The sequence below is a fragment of the Heterodontus francisci genome, chromosome 12 (genome assembly GCF_036365525.1).
Source record: "Heterodontus francisci isolate sHetFra1 chromosome 12, sHetFra1.hap1, whole genome shotgun sequence".
NCBI lineage: Eukaryota > Metazoa > Chordata > Chondrichthyes > Heterodontiformes > Heterodontidae > Heterodontus > Heterodontus francisci.
In genome coordinates this window covers 70110060-70133500 of record NC_090382.1, presented here as the reverse complement: position 1 = coordinate 70133500, position 23441 = coordinate 70110060, and the positions used below count along the sequence as shown (strand labels likewise).

Below are 23441 nucleotides of genomic sequence, written 5' to 3'. Positions count from 1 at the left end.
GAAGTAAAAAATGGAAAAGCGAGGCAAAGAGGAGGTATGAGAAAAGACTGGCAGCTAACGTAAAAGGGAATCCAAAAGTCTTCTACAAGTATATAAACAGTTAAAAAAAAAAGACTGACTTGCATTTATATAGCGCCTTTTGTGAGCACCAGGCATCACAAAGCACTTTACAGTCAACAAAGTACTTTTTGAAGTGCAGTTGCTGCTGTACTGCAGGAAATAAAGGGCAGTAAGTGGAGAGGTGGGGCTGAATGGAGACCAAAAAGGGGATCTATGCATGGAGGCAGAGAGCATGGCTGAGGTACTAAATGAGTACTTTGCATCTGTCTTTACCAAGGAAGATGTTGCACAAGTCATAGTGAAAGAGGAGGTAGTTGATACACTGGATGGACCAAGAATTGTTCAAGAGGCATTAGAAAGACTGGCTGCACTTAAAGTTGATAAGTCACCAGGACCGGATGGGATGCATCTGAGGATGCGGAGGGGGGTAAGGGTGGAAACTGAGGGAAGTACTGGCCTCCTTAGATACAGGGGTGGTGCATACAGGAGAATTGCAAATGTTACCTTGCTCAAAAAAAGCATGTAAAGAATAAATCCAGCAACTACAGGCTAGTTTAACCTCAGTGGTGGGAAAGTTTTCAGAGACACTAACCAGGGACAACTGCAAATTTATTAGGGAAAGCAGCACTGATTTGTTAAAGCCAAATTGTGTTCGACCAACTTGAGATTTTTTGAAGTAACAGAAATGGTTGTTGACTGTAATGCAGTTGATGTGATGTATATAGACTTCCAAAAGATGTTTTATAAAAAGTGCCACATAATAGACTTGCCAGCAAAGTTGAAGCTCATGGAATTACTGGGAAAGTGGCAGTGTGGGAACAAAGTTGGCTGAGTGGCAGGAAACAGTAGCAGCGAACGGTTGTTTTTCGGACTGGACAAAAGGTATACAGTGGGGTTCCCCAAAGGTCCGTACTAGGACCACTGCTTTTATATGCACACATATAATTTTTATGATGTTGACATGTATGTGCAGGGCACAATTTCAAAATTTGCAGATGACACAAAATTTGGAAGTATTGTGAACTGTGAGTATAATGATAGAGGTCAAGAGGACATAGATAGGTTGGTGCACTGGGCAGTCACATGGCAGATGAAATTTAATTGAGAAACTTAATGCAGGGAACTGTGAAGTGGTACATTTTGGCAGGAAGAACAAGGAGATGCAATGAAAAATAAAGGGCACAATTCTAAAGGGCGGTTGCAGCAACAAACACACCTGGGGGTTTGCATGCACAAATTGTTCAAAGTGTCAGGGCGGCTTGAACAAGTAGTTAAAATGGCATTTAGGATCCTGGGCTTTTAAAAAAAAAGGCACAGAGAACAAAAGCAAGGGAGTTATGATAAGCATCTGCAAAACTCTGGTTCGGCCTCAACCAGAGTATTGCATCCAATTCTGGCTACCACATTTTAGGAAGTATATGAAAGCTTTACAGAGGGTGTGGAAAAGAATGGTTCAAGGGAAGAGGGTCTTTAGCTAAGTGGATAGATTGGAGAAGCTGGGGTTGCGCTATTTAGAGAAGGTTGAGAAGAGATTTGACTGAAGTGTTTCCAAAATCATGAGGGGTCTAGACAGAGCAGATAGAAACTATTCCCTTTGGCAGAAGGCTCACAAACCATAAGTGACTGAATTAAGGTAGCTGGCAAAAGTACTAACGACATGAGAAAAAGCTTTTTTAGGCAGTGAATGGTTTGGACCTGGAATGCACTGCCTGAGACTGTGGTGGAGGTAGATACAATTGGGGCTTTCAAAGGGGATTGAATAAGTACCTAAAGCAAAAAAAGTTGCAAGGCTACATTGAAAGGGCAGGGGAGTTGAATAGCTGAGTTGAGTTTACAAAGAGCTGACAGACACAATGGACCAAATGGCTTCCTTTTGTGCTGTAACCATTCTATGATTCTAAGTTGTGGACTTATTAAAATTGCATACTTGTGTTATATCAATTTTCACCTGTATTAAACTACATCGGTCATCACTGTATACCTAGGATTTTTTTTTTCACGCAAGGGAAAAAAACAATTAAATTCGAAAAGGCTGTGCTGGTGCATGGAAGATTTTAAGTTTGCAATTATCAAATGAGTTTGAATGGAAATCTGAACCATAACCTCACTTCAGAAAGCTCGTGCAATTTGCGCACAAATTGCCGTTGCACCCTAAGCAGAAACTCTACCATGCAGCAATCTGAACATTTTCCAGGGCAGTATTGCTTTTTAGCCCTCATTTATTGAGAATAAATTGCCTACTCTTAATTCAACTGATCTGATTAAATAAATGGATATGGTAGTGTAGTAGTTGTTACTGAACTGGTAATCCAGGGGCTTGGACTAATAATCTAGAGAATCCAAGTTCAAAACCCTTCTTGGCCATTTGAGAATTTGAATTCCATTATAAACAATCGAAATATAAAAAGCTGGAACCATTAAGTGACCATGGAGCCCATGGGTTAGATTGCAATAAGCTTGCCAACAGCAAAAATAGGCATCCTGTTCAAGACCGTCTTAATTGCATCACACAATGGACAACAATAAACTATTCAGAGAAAAGTTGTTACATAGGAGACAAATGTATAATTATGCATCAATTCAGATCTACAAAGCAAACATTTCACATGAAGAGCAACATAAAATTCTGTATCAAGTCAATATTTTTGCATTTTGTGTACATTTTACTCACAGTTCAGGGCATGACAAATCTGATAAGCCATGTGTCTGATATGATGCATTGGAAAAGGCATAAAATTATTTTCCTTTAAGAAATCGTAGGTACTCAGTCCAAGGAGTTCAAACCCAATACAAATATGTCCATGATGATCAAACCAATCCAATATTTGTACACATCCACTGAAAATTAGAATAACCCATTTTAGTAAAGCAGCCACATTATACAGCAATGGCAATTTTGGATATGATTCACAGAATAACGTTCCAACAAGAGAGAACAAAATTACTTCAATTTCAAATGGCATCCTCTAAAGAATTACCATCCTACAAACTGAACCAGGTATGAATTATAGACTCAGATGCACTTGGTACTACACTTAGAAGATAAAAGTTCAATGGGAAGATGCTAATTACAGGAATACAAGACACAGAAATTATGCTGTAACAAAATATCCTTTTTCTGCTCTAAATGCAAATAAAATGGGGAAAAACAGCAGGGATGTCTAAATATTTATACAAAAATTAGGTGTATTGTTTAATCACGAAGGCCAGGAAGATTCCATGTTAGATCCTAGTCTATACTGAAATAGCTAATCTTGGGCAGAATAACCAAGGGGGTGTATCACAGCTTGGGTCGAAGAATGGGCGGCACAGTGGCGCAGTGGTTAGCACCGCAGCCTCACAGCTCCAGTGACCCGGGTTCAATTCTGGGTACTGCCTGTGTGGAGTTTGCAAGTTCTCCCTGTGTTTGCATGGGTTTCCTGCCACAGCCAAAAGACTTGCAGGTTGATAGGTAAATTGGCCATTATAAATTGCCCCTAGTATAGGTAGGTGGTAGGGGAATATAGGGACAGGTGAAGATGTGGTAGGAATATGGGATTAGTGTAGGATTAGTATAAATGGATGGTTAATGGTCGGCACAGACTCGGTGGGCCGAAGGGCCTGTTTCAGTGCTGTATCTCTAAATCAAAAAAAAAATCAAATGCACTGGGTTGCTACGCCCAAACACTATCCAATACAAGAATGGCCATAGACAGAATTGGGCTCATATTTCCACTACTGCAGCATAGTTTCACTAGATCATTTTTCACTTGTGAAAAATTAGCTCATAAGCAAGGTAAAAGGTGGCTGTTTGCAGTCATGGAACGGAACCCTTGTTTTGAATCACTAACTTCATGGAAGGAGGGAGATAGAGGAACACTAAAAAACACAAATCAATTACGTAGTTCTGCCATGTCAAAACAGAAGGACAACGTGTTTCATCAAATCCAAACCATTTAATACTAGCTAAATGTGGGACAATTCCAAAAAATTTCTGAACTGAATTCACCATTGTATCATAATTCAGACAGCTGAATACTAGCACTAAACAGTACTAAAAATTCAGATTTATACAAAATGACCTTCTGAAAAATGTTTGAACCTGTAAACAACAATGCAGAAAAATGCAGCTGCACATTCCACGCTCTTCCTGCCGTTAGTTAACTTATCCTGCTGTACTAAGAGGCAAATTTCCATCAACAGGAGGGATAACTTACGATGTTACTAAATGCTACTGAAAGAGGTTTAAATTACCCTTGCTTCCTTTAAACAGTTTAATTAAGAAGCTAAAATGTAGAAAAGTTGTGCAACTGCACGTGCATTTTTTTTATTGCTCGAAAGGCAGCTGGGACAGGGCAAGTTAGACTTACCACCACAAAGCTAAGCAGGGAGCCAACCAGTACTTCCACTAGCACAGTCAGAGTTCAGTCTTATTAACAGGCTAGATTAATTTTGTTTACTATAGTAAGGAGAAACAAACATACTTTCTTCAATTCAGCTTTTGTTTGCTATTGCAAAAAAAAAAGTTTTGATAGGAGTTATTTATTTATACAGCACTGAAACAGGCCCTTCGGCCCACCGAGTCTGTGCCGACCATCAACCACCTATTTATACTAATCCTACATTAATCCCATATTCCTACCACATCCCCACCTTCCCTCAATTCCCCTTCCACCTACCTATACTAGGGGCAATTTATAATGGCCAATTTACCTATCAACTTGCAAGTCTTTGGCTGTGGGAGGAAACCAGAGCACCGGCGAAAACCCACGCAGTCACAGGGAGAACTTGCAAACTCCGCACAGGCAGTACCCAGAATTGAACCCGGGTCGCTGGAGCTGAGAGGCTGCGGTGCTAACTACTGCGCCACTGTGCTGCCCCTATGCGGGGGGGGGGGGGGAGGAAAAATCAGCAAACACCAGTTCCAAATTGAAATAGCAGACTAGGAATAGTAGCTTGCTTAGGAAGGCATTTTCTTCCTCTCTAGCTGTGCAGTTATAGTCTCAGCCTGATGAGAGATAGAGAGTTTACCACATGGAAGACGAAACATATGCCATCTTTACACAATACATTACTATACCAAAGCATCTGTGCTAAAATAGCAAGTTCAATAGCCCAGAGAATGTTAATTCCAACACTTATTTAAATATTTACTTACGATACACTAGCACCCCTGTTGCTCAGTTCTTCAAGTACACGTACTTCTGAGCGAGCCGCTTCACGGTACCTAGCAATATTCTTTATGATCTTCATAGCAATATATTCTCCCCTGAAAGAATAGTAATGTAGCTCAAATGTCAATGCATTCTGCAATTATGCTGTTCAGTTAACATAATTCCATTTGAAAAGTCTCAGTTCAGTCTGCTCCCAAACATATCAATTAGTGTTATCACTTGAGTGACCCGTGGGATACAGATGGTGCAAAAAAAAGTCATATCTTAAATATGGTTTGCTTGCATACATTTCCCTGAATCAGATAGCCAACAATATTACTTTATAAAAGTAAAGTTAATCCACTATCCCTCATCAGATTTTTTCCCCCAAAGTAGATCTCATGTCGAAATCTCGAAGCTGCTTTCTTGAAAACACCTTGCCACTAGTTATTCTTCACAAACATCTCTTCCATTATAACATTTCTGCACAATATTCAGTTGGGGTGGGAGGGGAAAAGAGGGGAGATTGTGATTAGCTGCTGTGGTTATTTAAAAAGTGACAAAAGGAAAATTACAATAGAAAAAAATCATTGTTAAACTCTAAAGGATGGGGGGTGGTGGGGGAAGAAATAAGAAATAGAGAAGTAACTTGCATTCATAAAGCATCTTTCTTTACCTCAGCTCATCCCAAGGAACATTACAACGAATGGATTAACTTTCTGAAGTGTAGTCAGTGTTATAATGTAGGCAAAAATGGCAGCCAATTCATGCACGTCAATGCCCACAAAGAGCAATGACACAAATTATCAATTTTTGTTTAAACTGATATCCGTGGGGGATAACATATTAGCCAGAACATTAGCAGAAACCCACTTGCTCTTCTTTGAATAGTGCCATGGGATCTTTTATGTCACCTGATGTGTTGTTTAGCCTCTCAGTTTAACATCTCTCAAAACTGGTCACACCCCATACTGAATTGATCAATATGGAGACTTTCCACTAACTGCACTTGTTTGCAGGTCTGAGAGAAAGCTCAAGTCTTTTTTTGGCACAAAGACAATAATATGCATCTTTCAAATATTAAAAAATTGCTCAACAACCTGACCAATGAAACTGGTAAATGTTCTGGATAGCTTTTTAAAGCCAATTTCAGTTATTTAAAACTCAGTTGGCTGACTAGATACTTAAAGAAAATAAACCTATTTTTAGCTGTATTAATAAAACTATACCATGGTACCACTCCTAAATATATCAAGGATTTTTTAATGCAAATAAAGTTCTTCAACTTTACACAATTGCATCAGTTTATGGATGATTTTACATTTGAGATTATGCAAAGAAGTTTGAGGAGAAATTCAGAACACATCCAAGGTGGAAACTCGATCTCAAAATAATCTCAGCCTCCTTTCACCTCTCCCTCACAAATTAAGGGCCCTTCCTTCAAATGAGTGGTCCCATGAGTGGTTCCGAAGGATCACTGACCCGAAACGTTAACTCTGCTTCTCTCTCCGCAGATGCTGCCAGAGCTGAGTATTTCCAGCATTTCTTGTTTTTATTTCAGATTTCCAGCATCCACAGTATTTTGCTTTTATGTCCCATTCTCTTTATTCTTTTACTTTTAAAATGCTTAGAAAAGGCCCCATCATTTCCTTTTCATATTAGTTATTTTTCATATTCCTACCTAGCCCTTCTAATCATCTTTTTCACTTCATTTAGTGACATTCCCACTGCTTCATTCATTTATTGATTTGATGCACTTATTGGTCTATGAACTTAATTTACTATTGTCCTCTGTTCTAAATGTATTATGCTTCACCATATTGTTACGACCAGGTGAGAAAGGTGTCTAGGGGTCTTTTACTGTCTTCACCTGGTCTTAGTGTAACAGGGTTTAATTTTAAATGCTGTGTTTTGAGCTCCCCCCCCTTGGTGAATCCTTGTTCACAGCTTTCCAATTATAAGGCAAAGAAATGAGCATAAACAGGCTTAGGTTCAAAGAAGAAAAGTGAAATTTATTAAACCTTAAACTTAAACCCTAATACAGTTAACGCCTACAGATACACGACATGCCCATGCTAGCATACACACGCGATACACACATGCAAATAGGGACAGAAAAGTGATGAATAAAATGGAGATGTTTGAGGCAATATCATAAAAATCTCTTGTTTGCTGTGCTTTGACTTCACTGTAGTCCTTTGGTAAGTAGTCTTGCTTTTTGTTGGGGCCCAGCATTCTTCTTAAACCTTGTTCACTGTAGGAGATTTTCTCTCTTGGAGTTTGTATGTCTTCAATGGTTTCCGAAGCTGGTGAGAGCGAGATGAAAGACAGCAGAGAGGAGTTCTCAGTCCAGGAGCAAACAGCTTTGAGTTTTAACTCTGGCCAATTCAAATTCAAAAAACTCCAACAGTCAGCTAGTCATGTGACTAAACTGGTCTGACCACATCTGTGTGTATTCGGCCATCTTAGTAGTTAACCTGGAATGCTTCAACGTCAAGTAATCAAAAGTCCTTTGTGGATTAAATTGGAGCAGGGAATAGCCCTTTTGTCCTTTGAAGTACTGTCTGTTGATATGCTAATGTCTCTCTCCAGCCAAAGTCTCCAATTGTTTTTTAAAGCAACTTCTTTCTTCAACAGTTTAAAATCAATGTTCATGTGGCAAAATTAATTTCCACATTCTTGGCAGGTGGGGGGCTTGCCTGACACCTCTACACCCAGGGGAATGAAATGCGATTTGAAAAAAAATGGCACATTTCATTACAGGGTTTGAGAGAAATACAAGATACAGAAAGAAAAACCAGAAAGAAAAACTCTCATTCATTTCCATTCACCAATCTTAAAGCTTATTAAAAATGGTCTCTGCTGGGTGCCAGGGCTGCTTTAATTTTCCCCTTTTTTCCCCCTCAGGGGAGTTAGTAGTGGGCGGGTCTATCCTGAACTCAGTCATGCAAAGACTTTTGACTTCAGGAGATGGGTGGCTGGTTCCCTTTTTCTCTGACTGTGGGAGAGGATTCTTTGTTACTCTCCCCCTTGTTCTCTGGGACACTCCTACCTGCAGGTATTTGTGCAGACTTGACTGCACTCTCCTCTGACATTTTGACTAGGTGAGACATCACTCCCATGGTTTCTATGCCCCCCAGAGGTCTCTCTTTGTCTCTGCAGATTCCTGTAAATGCTGTTAGCAACTCTGGTGGAGTGCTTCTAGAGTCTGCACTCACGTAGAAGGATGTGGGGTCAATTTTGCACATTCTGCAGGGTTGGCTAACCAGGACAGTAGGGGGTTTTCATCCAGGATTCCTCCTGGACTTCCATTAACCTGCCTCTTGGTCACTTCTTCCCCTTCTCTTTCTAAACTTTTGCCAGCCGTGTGCCTGCCTGTCCCCTTTTGTTCTCAGCAGGGGTCCCTTACAGTTCACAACCCTCTGCTGGAGGGTCCTAACACTTAGGGGTGCAGGTTTCACTGTAGGTTGGGGTTTCCCCTCAACCCGGCACGTGACAACTCTTGCAATACTCCACTACATCTCTGTAGAGTGTTGGCCAAATTGCTGTCTTATGCACTTTGGTCTTTTGCACACCGGCATGTACAGCCACTGTAGTTTCATGAGCCCTTCTTAATACTCCCCCCTGGTACCTCTGTTACCAATAACTGGTCAACTACTGTCCGCTCCTTGCCCTCAGGTCTGTCAGGAGAGCTCCTTTTCCTCATCAGTACCTCATTCTTTAATAGCAGCAGTCAGGGACTCCCTCTGCTTCACTTTCAGACTGGGTAGTCTGTGCTCTCGCAATACTGGGTCGGCTCGCCTCTGGGGGAGCTGATTTCATCATGGCCTGATCCACTACACATTCAGGGACTCTGCAGGGGACAGTCTCCTGCCACTGCCCTGTCTTTCTGACCTCCTGTGGTCTTTTTTCCACTATTGGGGCGGGGGGGGGGGGGGTGGGAGGAAAGGGGCTACCACCTTTATGTCCACCAGATTACTCAGAAGCAGGTCAATCCCATCCACAGGCAAACGAGGGACAATCCCTACGATCACCGGTCCCTAAACTAGGTCGCACTTCAGCTGCACCCGGTGTACAGGTACAGGCATACACTACGCTCCAATACCATGCACCACCATTTTGGTGTTCACTGCACTCTCTGGGGGAAAAAAGGTCGGGCCTTTTCCCAGTAAAAGGAATCTAGTAGCCCCTGTGTCCCTGAGAATCACTATGGGCTTGCTTGCCTCACTCAAGGGGTATGGGGTTACTTTCCCTTCACCCACAAAACCCTGATAACCTTCAGGAATCCTATTAACTTTTCCTGCACTGGCCGTAGTAAGCTTCCTGGGTTGCACTCTTACTGCAGTTAAAGCCACTGCTTGCTCTGTGCTTTCCATCAGGGTCCTGTTTGCACTGAGTGGGTGTGTCCTGATTAACCTTACCGGTTTTCTCTTTAGTTTCCAGCAGCAAGCTTTTAAATGCCCCTGCCTTATTACAATGGAAGCACACAGGTCTCACTCTTGCTCACAGCACCTTCCTTTTTGGCTGGAAAAGTGCCTGCTTTCCTTTCTCTCCCAGGAGTGCCTGGGCTTTTATCACCTTCCCACTTTTTGCCCTTTTCGGATTTGTGGGGGTGATAAGGAAAGGTTCTCCCCTGGGAAATTGACTTATAAATTAAAGCAAACTCATCAGCTAGAACAGCCGCTTGCCAGGTTCTCTGAGCCTGCTGCTCCTCTATATGGGTCTTTATTGAGAATGGAAGAGAGTTTAAAATTCCTCTAACAGGATTACTTCTCAGAGAGTCTCATAGCTGAGCTGTATTTTTAAAGCCCTCAGCCACTGGTCAAAAGCCAGCTGCTTGCTTCTTTCAAACTCCAGATAAGTTTGATTGGCTTGTATTTTTTGAGGGTTCTAAACTTTTGGCAATAGGCTTCAGGTACTAATTCAAATGCCCAGAGGAGAGCATTTTTGGTTCGTTCATAGTTTGATGAACTCTCATCTCGCAACAAGGAATAAACCTCATGGGCTTTTCCAATTAGCTTGCTTTGTATTGAGAAAGACCAGGTCTTAGCTGGCCATTTTAGCTGCCTTGCCAGTAAAAAGCTTCCACATCTTCTTCATTGAATTCTGGAATTAATTGAGAGTGTTTTATTTATTTATTTTTTATTTAGAGATACAGCACTGAAACAGGCCCTTCGGCCCGAGTCTGTGCCGACCAACAACCACCCATTTTATACTAATCCTACATTAACCCCATATTCCTTACCACCTACCTACACTAGGGGCAATTTACAATGGCCAATTTACCCATCAACCTGCAAGTCTTTGGCTGGGGGAGGAAACCGGAGCACCCGGCGGAAACCCATGCGGTCACAGGGAGAACTTGCAAACTCCGCACAGGCAGCACCCAGAATTGAACGGGTCACTGCAGCTGTGAGGCTGCGGTGCTAACCACTGCGCTGCCCTAAGCAATCTCGTACCCAGCCCTGAATTCTGCTCCTCCATATTGGCCATGCTTTCACTAGGGTTACTCTGTCACTGTCTAGTTAACTCAAGCCGCCTCAGCTCTCTTCAGATTCTTTCTGGAATATTCCCTCTCTCTCTTGAAAATGCCTTTCATTTTCTTCATATTCCTTTTGGAAGGCTCTCTCTTTATCCCTCTCCTGTCTCTCTCTCTCTTTCCCTGTCTTCTAATTCAAGTTTCCTTTGTTCCAATTGTATCTTTGCTAGCAGTACCCTCTCTGGGTCTGCTTCTAACCCTGCTTCTGCTCCTTCAGATTCAAGGGAAAAATGGTTGGCCCCTAGCCTCAGGAGTTCAGACTTCCTCGCCTTGCCACATACAGTGATCCCACAATGCTCAGCCATTTTCCTCAACTCCTTCACAGACAGACATTGCTTTTAACTTCTCCCAAGTTACTTCACGCTAGCTTGGAGTGCTACTGGCTTCATTGCAGACATGTTAGTATTCAATCACACACAACCACAAGAAAACCTGTACTGAAATTTTGCCCTTTTTGACTGGGAACAATTTGGCTTCCCACTTCCAATTTCTCTATTAGTCTGTGCATAAAATTTCAGATGCTAGCACCCAAATTTCTGTTACGACCAGGTGAGAAAGGTGTCGTGGGGTCTTATCGTCTTCGCCTGGTCTTACTGTAAAAGGGTTTAATTTTAAGCGCACTGTTTTGAGCTGCCCCTTTGGTGACTCCTTGTTAATAGCTTTCCAATTATAAGGCAAAGAAATGAGCATAAACAAGTCTTTCTTAGGTTTAAAAAAAAAAGTGAAATTTATTAAACTTTAAACTTAAACTCTAATATGGTTAACGTAAATGGAAATACGACACGCCCATGCTAGCATACACATGCGATACACACATGCAAATTGGGACAGAAAGGGAAGAAAAATAAAATGGAGAGGTTTGAGGAAATATCAGAAGAATTTCTTGTTTACGGTGCTTCAAGCTCACTGTCGTCCTTTTGTAGTCTTGTTTTTCGTTGGGCCCAGCATTCTTCTTAAACCTTGTTCACTGTAGGAGACTTCTCTCTCTTGGGGTTCATATGGAGAGAGGTGTTCTGAATCCAGGAGCAAACAGCTTTGAGATTTAACCCTGTGGCCAGTTCAAATTCAAAAAACTCCAAGTCAGTCATGTGACTAAACTGGTCTGACCACGTCTGTTTGTGCATTCGGTCATCTTAGAAATTTAACCTGGAATGCTTCAACATCTGGTAATCAAAAGTCCACTGTGGATTAAATTGAAGCAGGGAATAGCCCTTTTGTCCCTTGAAGTACTGTCTGCTGATATGTTAATGTCTCTCTCCAGCCAAAGTCTCCAATTGTTTTTTTAAAGCAAGTTCTTAGTGGTTCCAGCATTTCTTGTTTTTATTTTAGTTTAAAATCAATGTTCATGTGTCAAAATTAATTTCACTCATTTTTGGCAGGTGGGGGGCTTGCCTGACACTATCCATTAATTATAAATTCACTTACATCTAGTTAGCTGTGCTTATAACATTCATCAATGTCCTTTCTTTATTGTTAAGTGAGTCACAATGCAAGTGGTCTGTGTTGCTTTCCATGGACTGTTTTCCTGTTGATAGCACATGGTCAAAGTGGGCAAGCACATGGTCAAAGTGGGCACCTTTTGTTCTTCTATAAATTCTCCAGTTTATGCTGATACTTTCCACCTGTTATTTCAATAGTAGCTTCTGTTGTCAACTGTTGCAGGGTGCTTTGGGAGACAGACTAAACTTTCCAGCATTGTACAGTCTTAACTTCCCAAATATAATGCCACAGGAGATCAACTAACATTTAATAGTCGCTAATAAACCAAGACATAGGTAAAAGTACTTACTTTTTCAGATCAAAGCACTCTACAACCTTTCCAAAAGCTCCTTCTCCTAGGCTACAAATTATTTCATCTGAATGGAAAGAAAAAACTCTGTAAGAGCTTGCACACAAAAAAAATTACTTCCTTATTAACACACAAGTCTCAGTAAAAGATTAAATCATAAATGATTTAACACTTTACATTTAAGCAGTTTTATACTGAAATATGGTCAAGTTAAAAAATTTTACTATGATAATGGGCATTCCTAATACTAACATCCTATACAATAAACTTTCAAAATATGTAACCCATGTTTCAAATAAGTGGAAAACATTGCCACCCCCACCATTCACCAAAATCTAGAGAAACCTTATTTTGAAGGTTTCCTGAACTATGCGTTTCTGCATAAGATGGAGTAGGCTAACTTCAGAGTAACACAAAGCTGTAAGAATGGTATTTTTTTTTTTAAATTACATGTATGGCTCCAAATATGAAAAACAGGTTTTAGAATAGTCATGGACCCCCCCTCCCCCTACACATTATGTCCTCCACCCTCCCGTACATTCCCAAACTATGGCTTTAAAGTGCTCTGTAATAAGTTGTTACAAAAATATTCTATACATCTTGCTTTCAGTTTGTCTCCAGTGTGATATACCAGGTGACCCTCCTCATCATCCTCAACATTCTTGGTTCTCCTCTGGCGGTGACTCTTCTGTACACGATAAGCAGTCAGCAACATCATCCAGCCATTGAAAAAGGATAGTATTTCGGAACAGAACACACCATTCCCCAGGAGAGGATTCAGGTATTCATATACACGCCAATCCACGAAAGGCCACGGTAGGTTGACGGGTGCAAATTCAAATTCAATCCCCAGAAATTCACATGGCACACAGTGTATGTTACAGAAGAAAAACATGGCAAGGAACAGATTTTAAGATAAGATGCTTCTTTAAATTTTCAAAGCAACAAATGCATCAATACAAAATTCACCAAATCAAAGTTAATAAAAGACATCAAGATTCAAAGCATGTTGGGAATTACAAATAAAATATGGAAAAAAAAGCGCATTCTGAGGGGTCAAAGATATTGCGAGTCTTTGGATGCAATATATGGTTGCAACTAGGTAGTTATGATGGTGGGGAAGAAATGAAAAGTTTAATAATTTTGAATTGCAGTGCAAATTATGTTCTCTCTAAAATGGTCTATAAAGCTAGGGAATAAAATATGGTTAAGATGAATAATTAGATTTTCAAAAACAAAGTCAATGGCCATTGTGGGAATCAGTTTTAACATTCTAAATGGCCAAGAGTAAGTGTAATTAAATTGGGTGGAAATAACATTCTTTTAGGCAGCATGGAAGCAGAATAGGTTTAATTCTTGATAATGAAGACTGCATTCAACATCAGACTGCCAGATTACATCAACACAGCAGTTATGACGCATGGATCATTAACACCGGTCGAACTGCCAGTGATAAGCCCTTCTCAGAATGATTGGCATGACATGAAAACTATTAAGATAAAATGTGGTATTTTAACTGTCCAGTTACACTTCATAATTTGTTACTTTATTCCAAGGGACTCCTATTAGTAAAACTGCTAGCAAGTAAAGTCATCACATAACTGGTAATAGTCTTTAAAACCAGATTTTTCTAACGTTAACACAATCTTATCAAGACACTGACAACTATATGCATGAATCTATACATTATAACTGACACTACTTCCAAAATTTAATAGATTATTCCTGTCCTGTATCTTTCTAAAGTTTGACTATCCAGATTTTTAACATGTTTGGGATGCCTGCCCTACCCCCCCACCCCCCAAAAAATGCCTAAATTTTATATAAAAACAGAAGTATTCAAGTACCCCAAATCTGTCAATTTCAAATAAATTAGTTCTTACCGAGTGCGAATGATTACTTGAACCAGAGTGATGTTTTTTAGGCCTATGCCTTTCCCGGCTATTTTTTTGACTCCTTCCACTATCAGGTTTGCCTGACTTGTTGTAATTTTGATGACTATAGTAGTCGCGCTGGTGTCGACATTCTCTGTTGTGACAGCCATTCCTATATTCCATTTTGTACCCATCTCTGTATTCATGCTTTCCGTCATGGCAATCCATGTGCTCATTAACAGATTTTGTTTCCAAGTAATGGCTATAAAAAAAACTTACTAAATTACCAATCTTAACTATTGCTGTATAGGTTTCACATGTTATGTATATGTTTTACTCACTTGTCTGAAGGCTTTGAGTGATGCTGGTGCCTACGCCGTTTGTTTTCTCTTTCACTGCTATGAGATCGCTTTTTGCGTTTGTGATTGCTGTAGTAGTCTCGGCGGTCCCAACTGTCTCCACTGCTCCAATCACAGCTTCGTGTACACTTCAAATGAGGCATCTATCAGATATATTGTTCGAGTCAATTTTGTCTCTTCAATTTTGAAAAATACAACTGTAGATATCGCATTTAAGCTTTACAACAGTTACAGACAAAAAGTCAAAATATTGTACAATATTATCTAAAAGGGGAAGCAATCTTATGAATTTCAAAAACTCCCAAAAAGCTTTGATAAAGAGCCACACAACAAACTAGTGAACAAAGTTACAGCTCATGGAATATAGAGGACAGTAGCAACAGCAACACGAAATTGGCTGAGTGACATGGAACAGAGAGTAGTGGTCGATGGTCGTTTTTCAGACTGGAGGAAGGCTTGTAGTGGAGTTCCCCAAGGGTCGGTGTTAGGACCCTTGCTGTTCCTGATGCATGTAAATGGCCTAGACCTTGGCATACAGGGCACAATTTCAAAATCTGCAAATGATAGAAAACTTGAAAACATTGTGTACTGTGAAGAGGATAGTGTAGAACTTCAAAAGGACATGGACAGGTTGGTGGAATGGGCGAACAAGTGAAAGACTAAATTTAAAGTAGAGAAGCTTGAAGTGATTCATCTTGGTAGAAAGAACATGGAAACACAATATAAAATAAAGGGCGCCATTCTAAAGGAGATGCGGGAGCAGAGGGACCTGGGTGCATATGTGCATAACTCATTCCTAAGGTGGCAGGACAGGGTGCGAGTGCAGTTAATAGAGCATACAGCATCCTAGGCTTCATTAATTGGAGCAGAGTGTACAAAAGCAACATTATGTTAAACTTGTATACAACACCGGTTTGACCTCAGCTGGAGTGTTGTGTCCAGTTCTGGGTGCCCCACTTTAGGAAAGATATGATAGCATTGGACGGAGTGCAGATAAGTTTCAAGAGAATGGTTCCAGGAATGATGACCTTCAGTTGCGTGGATAGATTAGAGAAGTTGGGAAAGTTTTCTTCGGAGGAGAAGGTTGAGAGAAGATTTGATAGAGATATTCAGAAACATGAGAGGTTTGGCAGGGTAGATAAGGAAAAAAATTGTTCCCATTGGTAGAGGGAACGAGAACAAGGGGGCACAGATTTAAGATAACTGGCAAAAGAAGAAATAGCAACATGAGGAAAAACTTTTACACGCAGCAAGTGGTTAGGATCTGGAATACAGTGCCTGGTAGTGTGGTGGAGGCAGGTTCAATCGAGGCATTCAAGAGGGAATTGGATTGTTAGCTGAAAAGAATGAATGTGCAGGGCAACAGGGAGAAGGCCGGGGAGTGGCACTAGGTAAAGTGCTTTTTCTGAGAGCTGGCGCAGACATGACTGGCCAAATGGCCGCTTTCTGTGCTGTAACAATTCCACTAATTTAAAACTTAAAAATTAAGGCCTTAAAATTAGTTGACAATTTATGCTTGCCATTTGCAATTCCCATAGATGTTTTTCTGACTTTTTTGGATGAGTCACAATTTGCTCCATTTATAACACAGGAAAGACCAAAGCCATCATTTACAGCACCTGCTACAAACTCCAGACTTGATCTCACTCCCCAGTTTCTCAGGTTGAAAGAGACCATTCCAACCCGGCACAGTGGCGCAGTGGTTAGCACCGCAGCCTCACAGCTCCAGGGACCCGGGTTCGATTCTGGGTACTGCCTGTGTGGAGTTTGCAAGTTCTCCCTGTGTCTGCGTGGGTTTCCTCCGGGTGCTCCGGTTTCCTCCCACATGCCAAAGACTTGCAGGTTGATAGGTTAATTGGCCATTATAAATTGCCCCTAGTATAGGTAGGTGGTAGGGAAATATATAGGGACAGGTGGGGGTGTGGTAGGAATGTAGGATTAGTATGAATGGGTGGTTGATGGTCTGCACAGACCCGGGAGGCTGAAGGGCCTGTTTCAGTGCTGTATCTCAAAAAAAAAACCCCATTGAGTTTTGACCACACACCCTCTCCATTACCCACTTCCACACCTGTCCATCAGTCCAGCTGAAATCCCTATCCACACTGCCACCTCCAGACTTGACTACCGAAATGTTCTGTTGGCCAGCCTCTCATCATCCATGATCAGTTCATCTAAAACTCTTGCTGCCCATATACTATTTCACACAAATCATCACTCCCTCTCTGATCTACTTACGCTCCAAATCCTCAACATCTCCAATTCAAAATTGTCATCCTCATGTTCAAATCCCTCCATGGCCACACCACTCCCCATCTCGAGTCCTACGATTCCCACCCCTCAGAATTCCTAATTCCTCCAACTCCATCATTGGTGGCCATGCCTTCAGCCATGTAGACTGCATGGCAAGGGGCCCTATCACCCTGTTTTCCACCTCTCATCTTGGCCAACAACCCTTTCGCTTGGTTTTCCTCAGAGTTTGCTTTTAAATTTCCAAAAACCAAAACTAGAAAGAGAAAGAAATTAAAACAAGAAATGCTGGAAATACTCAGCAGGTCTGGCAGCATCTGTGGAGAGAGAAGCAGAGTTAACGTTTCAGGTCAGTAACCCTTCAGAACTTACGTCACCACGCAATGACAGCAAATGACATCCGAGAGTTGCCTCATTCCTCAATGGCTGCAAGCGCTGCCTCCATTTCCCACACCGCACCCACCCCCCCCAACCCGCACCAACAGTACCTGCTTCAGCCGCTTGCTGCCCATCCACCACATCGCTAACCCCCTCCCCCCAACTCCTCGGCCACCTGCTCCCGGCCTCGCTGCTTCCCCCCTCGGCCAATCAGTCCCTGCCTCTTCGCTTCCCGCAGCCCCTCCAACCCGACCACTCGCTCCTAGCCCTGCGCTCCCCCTGGTGCTACCCCACCCACCGCACGAGCCTATCCCCCACACCACCCCCCACCTCAGAGGAGCAGTAGCGGGGGGGGGGGGGGCGTGAAACTCTTGGGTGTGGGATGGAGGTGGCAATTGTAGCCATTGATGGGGTTTGGATTTAATTTGTTTTTGTTACAAATTGAGCAGCGCCATTTTTATTACTGGCAGCTGCCTGAGACATCACAAAAATGGCGTTTCAGTCAATGAGGCTGCACTTGCACATGTGCCAGTACTTCGCCACATAGGGGTTGCATTGCCAGCAAACACAGCTTTTGAAATATTGCCATGGGATCTTTTACGTCCACGAGAAAACAGACAGGGCAGGGTGGGGCTGTGCCTCGCCTCAGTTTAGCATCCCATCTGAAAGACAAAACTGCCAACAGCACAGTACTCCCTCAGTAGAACATTGCAGTGGGCCTTGAACCCACAACCTCCTGACTTAGAGGAAGAGTGCTACCAACTGAGCAACAGCTAACAGAGGTAAAATGTTATTTGTCCCTTTCCCTTACATGCACAATGTACGCAATACTAGCAATTATATTTTCCAACTTGAAACAAGTGAAATAAGCTGATATCAAAATGTAACAGGAATTTTTATTAGACAAATCCACACACATACACTATTAAAAAAAAAACTCAACTGTTAGCCTGGTCTTAGTGGTAGCACACTCACCTCCGAGCCAAAACATATGGGTTCAAGTGCCATTTGAGAGATGCGAGCACATAATCCAGATGGACACTTCAATGGAGCACAGTCTCCATCGCTTATAGTGGGCAAATTTGAGTGTGCACAATTTGCCTGTTTTATGCAATGGCTAGTATAACACAGTAGCGTTAATAAAATTAAAAATTATTCCAGTTAGTCACTCTTAAGTGGCTACAAAGCAGAACTTGTATTTTACAGATTTTTGTAACTACATCCATTTTTTTCCCCACGCCATTAGTTTAAAATTATATTGGTCATAATTTCGATGGGAATTTATCTTTTGGAAAGAATATATTCTCTTAAAAATTGCCAGAATGACAGTTAAAATATCAGTGCTATACATAAGCTTACTTGAAAAGAATAGGAAGGAACAGGAAAAAATCTAGAGGCACTGTTTGAGATACTATATCTGTATTTTAAAATCATAGAAGAAACTGAAGCCTAAGGTAAGACAAGTCTGTGAAACTAGTGAGTGTACACAGTCCAAAATAGAGGGAGCACTTATGGCCTATTACTGCCAAATTTGAAACTGACATTACAAATTGTTAATGGTTATTGCTTTATGGCTGACATAAGTTTTTTATTTATTTTATTTAGAGATACAGCACTGAAACAGGCCCTTCGGCCCACCGAGTCTGTGCCGACCATCAACCACCCATTTTATACTAATCCTACACTAATTCCACATTCCTACCACATCCCCACCTGTCCCTATATTTCCCTACCACCTACCTATACTAGGGGCAATTTATAATGGCCAATTTACCTATCAACCTGCAAGTCTTTGGCATGTGGGAGGAAACCGGAGCACCCGGCGAAAACCCACGCAGACACAGGGAGAACTTGCAAACTCCACCCAGGCAGTACCCAGAATTGAACCAGGGTCTCTGGAGCTCCCATTTTAAATATAGATATTTTAAGTGTTGGGAATGGTACTCAGATTGATATACTGTCGAAAGTGCCATCTTTCCGATGAGATGTTAAACCGAGACATCATCTGCCTGTTTGGGTTGATGTAAAAGATCCTATGACACTATTTCGAAGAAGAGGACAGTTATCCTCAATGCCCTGGCCAATATTTATCCCTCAATCAACATCATAAAAATACATTATCTGGTCATTATCACATTGCTGCTTCTGGGAGCTTGCTGTGCACAAAGTGGTTGTCACGTTTCCTATATTACAGCAGTGACTACGCTGCAAAAGTACTTCAATGGCTTTAAAACACAGATGCCCAGTGGTCATGCAAAGCACTATATAAAAACAGGTCTTTCAACTCACACTTGTCATTACTGTTTGTGGGACCTTGCTATGTATAAGTGGCTGCAGGGTTACACGTGTTACAGTAACTTCATAAAATACTTCACTGGCTGTTAAGCACTTTCAAGACATCCGATGATGGGTAAGGCACAATATAAATAGAAAGTACATTTTCCCCAATAAAAATTTTATTTCCATAAATGATTAAAATTATCCAAATATAAAAAGTGATAGAAGCTGAAGGAAAATATTTTGACAGTATAAACTGACTCATTAGTCAGTTGGAAATTAGATGCTGCAGAAACATAAACTGCACAATCTAAATCCAACTCAAAAAGTCAGCTCTGGGCAAAAATATCAAGTCCAAATCTAGGTTTTTGGGAGAGGCTGAAGTTTTCAAGTAAAATTTTAATGATGGCATTTGAATAGACAAAAGTCAGTTCAGTGAATAAATTTAATGATGTTATTGTGTAAGGGGGAATTGTTCTGTTCAAATCCATTCAGAAAACATTGCACGTTTTGCTCAACCAGGTGTCAGCCTTGGCCTGTTGGCCCTTAATTTTAAGACTGCGGGTTGAAGTACCACTTCAGAGCCCATAATCCTGGTTGACGCTTTACTGCAATACTGAATTAAGTGTTGTATTTCAAATGAGACATCTGCCTTTCAGGCAAAGATAAGAGAGCTCATGGCACTTTGCTAAGACCATCAGAGCTCCCCTAGTCACCTGGCCAACATTTATCCCTCAACTATCAGTATAACATTATCTGGTATCTCACTGCTGTGCCCAAATTAGTTATGTTTTCTCACATTACAGTGATAACTAAACTTCAAAAAATATTTAATTAGCTGTCCTGGGATTTTGGATGTCCTGTCAGTAAAAGGAATTTCTTTCTTTTTCTATAATAAAAGCAAAATACTGCAGATGCTGGAAATCTGAAATAAAAACAAGAAATGCTGGAAATACTCAGCAGATCGGGCAGCATCTGTGGAGAGAGAAGCAGAGTTAACGTTTCAGGTCAGTGACCCTTCTTCAGAACTGGACACCCATAGTGAAGAGGCTGCAGTTAGGACCAGGAAACTGGAAATTGTCAAAATGACGTAGGGCATTAGAAGAGTCACAGACGTAGGTGGGATGAGACTGGACCAGGGGAGAAAAGACAAGAGTCAGGATAGGAAGAAATAAGTTCAGTGGGGCAGGAACAGGCTGAAACAATGGAACTGCTGGGACAGTCCTGTTTGTGGATTTTGGGAAGGAGCTAGAAGCAGACTGTCTGGGGTTGTGGGACTATGAGGTTGGAAGCTGTAGAGGGAAGATCTCCAGAGGAGAGATCAGATCAGTGACAGTCCTGTGGATAGTAGCTTGATGTTTGGTGGTGGGGTCATGGTCCAGGGTGAAGTAGGAAGTAGTGTCTGAGAGTTGGCACTGAGCCTCTGCAAGGTAGAGGTCGACATGCCAGACAATAGCACCACCTTTATCTGCAGGTTTGATGACAATGTCAGGGTTAGACCTGATAGAACGGAGTGCAAGTTCAGAGAGGAGCAGGTTCGAGTGAGTGAGGGGGACAGAGAAATTAAGACGGCTGATGTCTCGCCGACAGTTTTCAATGAAAAGATCAAGAGCGGGTAAAAGACCAGAGGGAGGGGTCCAGGTAGAGGGAGAATGCTGGAGGCGGGTGAATGGGTCTGCTGGTCGGGGGGAGGACTCCTGGTCAAAGAAGTGAGCCCGAAGGCGACAGAAGAGGAGCTCAACGTCATTCCGAGCACGAAATTCATTGAAGTGGGAGTATAAGGTGATAAAACTGAGCCCTTTGCTGAGTACAGAACAGTTCTGAAGGATCACTGACCTGAAACATTAACTCTGTTTCTCTCCGCACAGATGCTGCCAGACCTGCTGAGTATTTCCATCATTTCTTGTTTTTATTTATTTCTTTTTCTAATCTGGCCATTGGGTTCCCAGTGCAGCGTTATCAGGTGATATACTCTAACTGTAAAATGGCACCTATTGTGCATTACACAAGCTGTGCAGGGAAGTGTGAGATGGTTAATAATGGAAACACCATTCACATCATCACCGACAGGCACAACAGTTTTCTCCACACACAGATCTTTCTAAATAATAGCTTTGCAGTATATGTTGCGTATATAACAATGAGATCATGGCTTATCTGATTGTGGCCTCAACTCCACTTTCCTGCCTGCCCCTCATAACCCTTGACTCTTGTAAATCAAGAATCTACCTAACTCAGCCTCAAAAACATTCAATGAACCAGCCCTCCATTGCTCTCTGGGGTAAACCTTATTTGTGCAACATCATTATGCAACACGCCGACATGCAGACCAGCTGCGGTCTTAACAGGAGCTGCAGTTTCATTTGTGTTCTGGATCCCCTTATATGTATACACCATCACTAATGGACTCAAGTGGAAAATTCAATTATGCTGACTTCCCGTAGATAAAACCAAAATGAATAGTAAAAAATAAAGAACGCCGACGTGATTTCGATATCAGACTTAAGAGTACTGCTCGTATCAAAAAATTGAGCATGCCTATTAGAAGATGGTTTTGTTCTACAATTTTCTGGCGTTTTGGAAATTGTGTACGTTATCAATAATTGTAAACAGTACATTCGTTATACAACTTAAAAAGGCGCAAAAAATTATTTTATTTTGGACCCTTCCTTAATTTCCCGGGGAGAAAATTCATACCTTCACTTCGTCCTCACCTCCCGAATAATTGTTACCCTATCCAAAACAATTTTCGTTTGACTTCGGTTTCAGTGCCAGAACTGGCACCCTTGATAACAGTTGTTCAATAAACAGCAGCCGCTGAAAGACTCGCCCAAACGGACTTTACCGGTTTGTAGCAACGAGCCTTGGGGGAATGTACATTTTCACACAACACATACCCTAGCAGATCAACGAACAAAAACGTGTTGAGGCCGAAAATATTTTCTGGGCCACGCCAAAGGTAAATCTTTTGCAAGGTGAGCACCAGTCGCCATTTTGTTGAAGTATTTTCCATCGCAAAGCGCGTCTGACATTTTTTCAATAGTAAAATAGGGCCCGCGAAACAAGAGCAAATCAAGACAACAACATTCCCTTGGATACCGAACCTTCACTCTAATGCCAACAACCTGCCCAGTTTGCTGGAATACACGGTCAGGAAATGGCACTAAAAGTAAACACAAGAAAATCCAGCGAGGCGCTCCTCCTTAAAGAAAAGTCTTCGTACTTTAAATAGAAGGCATTAGGCTAAAATTGGAGCACAAAATCCCGGAGCAGCCTGCGCCACCAAAAACTAAGCTACTTTCAAGGATCTTACCTCAACACCGCTTCAAATCGGATAAAATAAAGGCTCAAACTTAAAACTCCACTGCTGCACAAAATGGCGGACAAAGCTTCAGCACAGCAACAATGAGCGCTGACGTCAGCCTTCGGCGCATTTCCGGTCACGGGGTTGGAGGGGCGGGGCTCCGGTCAGGCCAGTGCCGTTGACAAATGCCCTGACCGTGTGAGTACGGCAACATGGCTGAACATCATTACAGAGCAGGAGGGTCATTCGCCCATCTTCATCCATCCATCCTGTACAATCTTACAGTCCCCCACAACTATATCTGATTATTTCTTAAATGATGCCAAGGATTTTTGTTTCGATTCCAAGTGAACAAGAAGTTCCTGATATCAATCCTGATGTTGCCTTTTACCAGTTTGAAACTGTGTTCCTGTGTGTCCTGTTTATCATGAAATAATACCTTGACGACTGGGCAACTCTCAACCTTCATAAATTTGCCCAGG

At 41.7% G+C, this 23441-nt stretch overlaps 1 protein-coding gene across 1 annotated transcript in view; it reads right to left on the bottom strand.

The window, feature by feature from the left end:
* LOC137375911 (dual specificity protein kinase CLK4-like) overlaps positions 1–23074 on the bottom strand; it is a 28807-nt gene extending 5733 nt beyond the window's left edge. Inside the window, exons 1-7 of the mRNA XM_068043592.1 lie at positions 22969–23074; positions 14736–14896; positions 14404–14656; positions 13118–13208; positions 12521–12587; positions 5198–5308; positions 2732–2898 (exon numbers count right to left, since the gene is read on the bottom strand). Coding sequence (XP_067899693.1) covers positions 2732–2898; positions 5198–5308; positions 12521–12587; positions 13118–13208; positions 14404–14656; positions 14736–14896 — 850 coding nt within the window. The 5' untranslated portion in view covers positions 22969–23074. The remainder of the gene's footprint in view (positions 1–2731; positions 2899–5197; positions 5309–12520; positions 12588–13117; positions 13209–14403; positions 14657–14735; positions 14897–22968) is intronic.
* Positions 23075–23441: the final 367 nt, after the last annotated feature.